General features: G+C 39.9%; 1 protein-coding gene across 1 annotated transcript in view; it reads left to right on the forward strand.

Moving 5' to 3' along the window:
- The first annotated feature begins 602 nt into the window (after positions 1–602).
- LOC106723393 (butyrophilin subfamily 1 member A1-like) overlaps positions 603–7527 on the forward strand; it is a 14048-nt gene continuing 7123 nt past the window's right edge. The window contains exons 1-3 of the mRNA XM_025195715.1: positions 603–813; positions 4706–4857; positions 5589–5924. Coding sequence (XP_025051500.1) covers positions 4761–4857; positions 5589–5924 — 433 coding nt within the window. The 5' untranslated portion in view covers positions 603–813; positions 4706–4760. The remainder of the gene's footprint in view (positions 814–4705; positions 4858–5588; positions 5925–7527) is intronic.

Consider the following 7527-nt stretch of genomic DNA (forward strand, 5'->3'; position numbering starts at 1 on the left):
TTACAGCTGCATTTGCTCAGATACGTTCTCACCCCGATTTCTCTTTCTTCCTGTGGAGAAGAGCTGTGATCTATCCAGGTAATGAAAGTTCATACCGTAGTGGATGCATTGTGTAATGCAATGTATTGTGTGAATAGGAAATGTAACGTTAGTATATAGCAGAAGGGGAGCAACCCTGCAGAGTCCTGAGGGCTGTGATGCTGAACTATGTGATACCTCCCCAGCAAATGAGGCTTGTGAAATTGTGATGCTTCCCAAGCCTCATTTGCTGGGGAGGCATCACTGTGGTGCTCCTGCCTGAGTATGTATATTGGCACTATTTTGAATCAATGGTCAATGCTCTCGCTGTCTTTCCCTGGGACTTCTGTTCCCTTTTTCCTTTCCAGACAAGTTCTTCAGCTCACTAAGAGTTAGTGGCAGGAAATGCTTTTTACTAACATCAAAGGACTCAAAAGCTCTTAGGTCCAGACTTTTTTGGAGGAATCTAAAAGTCCCCACCCCTCTCACAACGCTTTCTGTACATGTAAGTGCTCGGGTCTGAGCATGTGCAGCAGGCTGTGCCCTGCCCAGGAACCTGCTCTTCCTTTCACTTCCCAAGTTAACAAGTGCTGCAAGATGAAAACGCATATAGAAGTTTGAAATTTAAAAAACTGGACAGAAAAGCTACATTTAAACACTATAGCTCATTTACTGTGGGAATTAGATATGGATCTTGTTATCTGATATTCTGAAAAGCTTCTTTTACCTTGAGAAAACCGAAGTCATGTTTCGGGGGCAGAACACAGCCCAGCACTGCTCAGCAGGATCAGCCAGGTAGGGGACCTTCACTTGATCAAGAAATATTCAGGAGACCTTTTATACCCTCTAAAATGCTCCATTTTTACGTTATGTAATAATACAGAGATTAGATGATCCTTTGACATTTTTTTTATTATTTAGGCAAAAACTAAATTATTTGTACATTCACAAATAATTTCATTAAAAATACTTTACAGACATCAGCAAAAACAAAACAAAAACCTCAAAAAAACCCCCAAATCCCCCACAAACCACGCAAACAAAATGGGAAGCAAACAAACAGACAAATCTTGCTCTAAGTTAAGACAAATTTTTGTAAAAGAGAACCTCTTCTATTTGGGGTCCAGGAAATAAAAGACTATTCCGATCTCAACTTGTATCATTTTCTTTTTTCATTATTTCTTTTGACCTTTTCTTTCTGCTTTTTTCATGCTCTGATTGTACAGTTATTTTAATATTTTTCTGTGAAAGAAGCAGGAGAATAGTATTTCCAGAATTAATCTAATAGGAAATTTGTATGTTTTATTAATTCTGGAATCAGTGGGAATTTAGCATGTAATTAAATATTAATAAGTATGGAAATACATATATGCTGAATTGGGAGCAATATTTCCAAAGATACTATAATTTTCCATTGACTTAAATGTCCGTGTAGTAGATGTGGAGCGCTGACTTGCAGGGATAATTATGATATAGCATCAGGGAAGATTTAATGACGTATTGGTGAAATAAGCATGTTACAAGTGGTGAATTAGACTATTCTTCACAGTTTTTAATACAGGACAGAAAGTTTTATTGGAGTGTCTTCGGGGAGAGTAAAATTTTTTAACAATTTTTCATGAAAGATTTTCAACATAATGGACTTTTCTTTTTTTTAATTTTTATGGACTTTTTTCCAATTGTTTTAGAAAGCAATTCACAACACACGTTTTTGTGTTGTGTAAAATTAAATGGAAATTAAAACAAAATGAAACAAAAATGTTCCTAAGGGGTTTTTTCTTTTTATTTTCTCCTTTAAGAATCAATAGAGAGTAAACAGTGAAAATCTATTGATTCCCGGCAATGCATATTTTTCACTTTGAAACTATTTGAAACAAGATCTTGTTTGACATCATTGCATGACAAAATTAGAGGGGTAATTGCAGGAATACTTTAAAAAATTTTAAAATTGTTTAAATTGCCATCTATGAATCTGTATTGTAATGCTGTTCACTTCCACTACTACGTCACTAATGTAGAAATAGATAATGCTTTTCTTAAAGCCTAAGCTCCTTGAGTCCTGCTATTAAATAATATTTACTGCTCCAAATTTTTCTGGTGTTTTTGTTTTTTAAAGAAATTTCTCATCCCTATTATACCAGAGAAAATTATATTCATATTCTTTCATACTCTCGATAATATGATCCCAGGGTTAATGAAGGTCTCAGGTGACAGAATTCAAAATTAATTTTACACCCCATTATTTTTAGGCAAGTCCTATCAGGTCTGGGGCCCTGACTCATGCTTTTTTGAAGACTTGGTGTTAGCAGGTCCGCGTGGGAGGCATCTCTTCCACAGCTTCTCGCACTGAACCCACAGCAGTTTGTGCAGGGCTTGGGCAGAGGGCAGGCAGCTCTGTGGGTTGCCCCTTTATGTGCGGGGATAGAGATCCAGACCTGCCCCTGGGTATTATAACATCTCCAGCTAAACGAAGGCAGTTCCTGCACAGCACAGGACAAAGCTGCTCAAAATTCAAGAGCCTGATGCAATAATTGTTTCCCAGACTCACTTGAAACGTGAAACAACTCAAGGTGTGTCTACAACATAGTTTGTAGTACAGCATGAAGATACCCGGTCTACCTGTAAATAAGTTCCCAGGGAAGTGGTCCTCGCCCCTACCTTGGGCAAATTCAAGAGGAGGTTGGACGATCACCTGTCTGGGGTCTTGTGAACCCAGCATTCATTCCTGCCTGTGGCAGGGGGTCAGGCTAGATGATCTGTTCAGGTCCCTCCTGACCCTAGCTCTGAAGTTAGCTTGAGTAGGGGAATAGTGTAACCACTTCAGTGTGCAGGTTACTCTGCTACTTGGTTAGCCTGAAGAAACACTGCTTTGGGCTTCAACTGACTTTCACCAATTATTTGTCTACACTTGGGAGCTGTCATGACCACAGCTGTGAAGACATAGCTGTAGCGATAGCACCCGCGTGTGGAGATGGTGCCAACTGAATCTACCTGGTTTACTAATCTACCTGCATCGAACTACATCTACCTGGCAACTGAATTTACCTGCAGTTTATCTATATTCAGAGTTGTCATATAGTGGATTTAAATATTATTATAATTGTGATTGTATAATGGAAAAAAGTGAAGTAGAATGACATTTGGATTCATACTCATAAAAGAGACACTTATGTGCCACTTACTTGTCTATGAGGCAAAACAGGATTTTGTCCTACATACTGTTGTTTCGTAACTCCTATAAAAACTGTGAAATGTCATTTTGAGACAACATGAGAACACTATTAAAATAGAGATTGCCACGGGCGCGTATTGAGAAGAGGGGATCCTTATCTTTCCCAGCTTCCAGTCACACCCCAGAGATCCTGGAAGCAGGGAAAGCCATGCAGGCACTCCTGAGGTTGAGGGGCCTGATCCTGCATGGAAAATCCCGAGGCACACAAGGCTGAGACCCGAAACCCAAAGACCTCCTGCCTGAGGTGGCTGGAGAGTGAGGGAAGCTCCAGGCTGGCCGGAGGGAAGCTCCAGGCTGCCTGTGCTTCCCTGCCATAAAGAAAATAGATGTCTACCACAATAAAGCCGCACAAATTACTGTTACTTTTTTAGCAAACACATTGCAGTGTGACATAGAGTACGGCTGTCTATTTGCTTTTGCTTTGTGCCACCATAAAAATGTTTATGGCATCACAAAGGCAAGAACAGTTGATGTCTGTATTGCTGTGCAGGATTGAATGGACACCTAGCACAGGCCTGTGCCCAGTGTTACACAGCAGTGGAAAGCCTTCCCAAACATATATGCCTTAAGCCAAGTCAAATGGGTTCCTCTTTTGATTGACTGGAAGTTAAAACACTCAGTTTAGGTCTTCTGTCCAGGGGGAGTAATTCCAGAATAACCATTCCCAATTAACTCTACATGTCAAAACACTTATTCTGAAGTAAGAATATCCACAGAGGAAATGATCAGGAACACTTTGAATTTATTCTCTTATTCTATATTAATTTCCACTCATTCCATTTTGTCAAAACCACAACTTCCCTTTCCACGGCCAAGCACAGCAACCAAATATCTCAGCAGCTTTTTCTGATGAGTCTTTGTTTTCCATCAGTTATGCCACGAGACTGTCTAACACTAGGCCCCTGGCATAATTGCATCATTGTCTGTAAGTGACTTCTTGGCCTGTTGGAAATAGTGAAGGATTGTGAAAGTGTTTGAAACTCTCAGACATTGCAAAACACCATCTCCACACTGCAGAGCATTCACCTCATTATGCAGTACTGATCAACACTCCCCACATTTGCCACAGCCATTGACACAGTACTCTGAAGAGCTTGAAGTGGGCAAATCTGATGTTGCCTTGAACAGCTATATTGGCATGTAACTGTATCTGGACCCCGTGTTTCCTTTTTACCAGGTCACAGTATTATAATTCTAGATCTCATTCATTTAAGATGGTCTAAAATGTAATGAAAACTCTTGATCGTCACTTGACTCAGCACATGATTTTTCATTGAGGGGAAAAGAGTGGGGCAAGATATCAGGGATAATCCTGGAATTCAGCGGCTGTTTTAATTCTGCACTTGCATAAGTTTATTCAACCTAAGAGTGCTCCCCTTGTATACTTGTACGTGCTGTCCTCCTGCTACCTCACCCAGTACACAAAGGTGGTAACCAGAGCTCTATGTTCTCCAGGTGAATACTTTTCTGCCTTCCCCTTGTGCTTTTGGCTGAAGTTTCAGTGAAGAAGATGTCTTCCTCGTTGTGCCAAATCTCCAGAGTCTCCACATCGCTGCCTGGTTTTCTCACATTCTTCATTACTTTTCATACTTGCAAAGTGGAATCAGGTAGGTGTCTGCTCCATATTAATGTGTGTTCTCCTGCTGCTGAAAGGTTTATTTAGTTTTCTATTGACACATTGCACCAATTGCAGTCTTTTCTTGAAAATGGAAAAGAATTTGTGAGAAGTTCCAGACTGCATCAGCATCATTGTGTGGGAAGAAACAATAGCTACATCTAAAATAAAAAAGTTTTCCTCTTTTTCCCCAAGCATACAGAAGAATCTATCTATCACCCAATCATATTTCCATATTTCTGTGTGCTCCTATGTTCCTCGTTCCCACAGTATCCTCACATCCTCCTTCTCATCACTCCACTGGCTTTTCAAAACCATTAGTGAGGGGAGAAATCCTCTTTTACGTGACATTTCAATGATATGATATTTGTATGTAATCACAAAATGTGATTCAATCATCAAGGCACCAAAGTTTTTTATGGGATATAATGTTCAGAAAATATCCAATTAAACACGTTGACATTTCTATGATGAAAATACATATGTTATATTAACTCAGGGTATTCTGTCATTTCACAGAGACTGAATATCTTATGTTCGGCACTTAGCTGCAGTTCAAGTTGCTCAGGCAACTATTTTAAGCCTGTGTTTTCAGTTATTTGTCACTTTACCAGTCCAGGCTGAAACTCTGCCAGGTGGTTTTCCATCTCATGTTGAGTATCTTGGATTTCTCTATTTACTTCTGAGTTTACTTCAGGGTGTTTTTGGTACATCTTTTTACAGTTGTTGGAACTGATCAGCCAATCACTGTCATTGTGGGGGAAGAGATCGTATTGCCATGCCGCCTGTCCCCCAACATGAGCGCTGAGAACATGTATGTGAGGTGGTTCCGACCTGGGTCTACAAATTATGTTCATCTGTACCGTGATGGGAGAGATCAGTTTGGACAACAGATGCCAGAATACGAGAGAAGGACAGCGTTTTGGAAAGACGGCATCACAGATGGAAATGTTTCCTTGAGGATTCTCAATATTGGGCCTTCAGATGAAGGGCTATACATCTGCCTTGTTGAAGATGATATTACTTATAAAGAAGCTGTAATAGAACTGAAGGTAGCAGGTCAGTGGCTTGTGTCAGTTTGTCTGCATGGTTTTCAGGTTTTTTCTCTTTCAAAATATGCCAACTTCATGAAGACTATGTATGAATCTTTTTACTATTAGACACTGTATTTCAATTTTATCCAGCCATTTTCACATTTCAGTATTTTAATAATATAAAGCAATGTCTCAAAAGCAGTTAGTTTTTTCTTTGCTCTTGATTTCTCAGTGCTTAGGACCTTCTAATTTCACATCCAAGTTATATCCATTTTTTCTTGGACCAACATTGTCTTTTAGCTTAAATAGTGCTTTTTTGTTCATCATATTTACTCCCCAATATAGTTGCAGATAGCAAAAGTATCCCTCTCTCCTCTGTTTTCCTAGGTTGTAAAAGCCCAGAAGTTCTCCTAAGATAAACCTTTCTCTTTTGAAATCCCAAACCTCAGTTACTGTCCTTGTTTGCTTCTTTTTCAATTTAATATGAATCCTGTCAGTCTGTAGTCAGTCAATTCCCAAGATAAGTTTCTACAACCAGCCCTTCTTAGCAAAACCTTGTAATCATTTGCCCTGTAGAGAGACAAGATTTTAGCCCATGATCTGGACCTCTTTTGCAAGTTTAGACATGGAATTAACATACACCTACAATCCCCTTAATTACCACCACTCAGTCATGGGAGGCGACCCCCTCCCCTTTTTCCTGCAGCTTTTACCCTATCTTTATAGATGGCTTTTTCTAATAATCTACTAACTGTTGTCTGATTGCCTTTGTTCAAGTGTCATTGTTTCATGGAAACTTCTGAAGCTGAAGTGAACCAATTCTGTTGTGAACTTGGATGATGTCAATTGGTTGGGATTGACGTTCCTATGAAATGTACACTTCTGGGAAGGCAGGATTTCTTATCCCCTTCCTTTCACGTAATTGAGAGTTTTCACTGATGAGGCTGCTTTGTTTTCACATCTAGGAGGCTTGAACACAAATATCTATTATAAAACAATATTGAATACATTTAGTTACATTAATCATTACTATAAGATAAAGCAATAATATAATTTCATAGATATCACAGAGTGTAGGGTCAGAAAGGACCTATCAGATCATTGAGTCTGACCCCCTAGATAGGGTGCTGGGGTCACATGGCCCCAGCCAGGTGTCTGTCCAATCTCCTCTTAAATACCTCCAAGAAAGGGGATAGCACCACCTCTCTTGGAAATGTATTCCATATTTTGGCAACCCTCACTGTGATTAATTTTTTCCTGATATCTAACCTAAATTTGCTCTCCTGCAATTTGTGGCCGTTGTTTCTAGTTACCCTGATGGCCATCCTGGTAAATATTGTATCCCCTATTTCCTGCTGCCCCCTCCTGATGAGTTTGTAGACGGCCACAAGATCACCTCTCAGCCTTCTCTTGCAGAGGGTGAAGAGATTCAGGTCCCTCAACTGGTCCTCAAAGGGTTTTTCCTGTAGGCCTTTAAGCATATGGGTGTCCATCCTCTGAACCCTTTCCAGGTTATCTAAACCCCTTCTGAAGTGTGGTGCCCAAAACTGCATGCAGTATTCCAGCTGCGGCCTTACTAATGCTACAAAGAGGGGACGTATCACCTACCTAGACCTGTTTGTGATGCA

This window comes from Alligator sinensis, unplaced genomic scaffold (assembly GCF_000455745.1).
Source record: "Alligator sinensis unplaced genomic scaffold, ASM45574v1 scaffold1668_1, whole genome shotgun sequence".
Lineage (NCBI taxonomy): Eukaryota > Metazoa > Chordata > Crocodylia > Alligatoridae > Alligator > Alligator sinensis.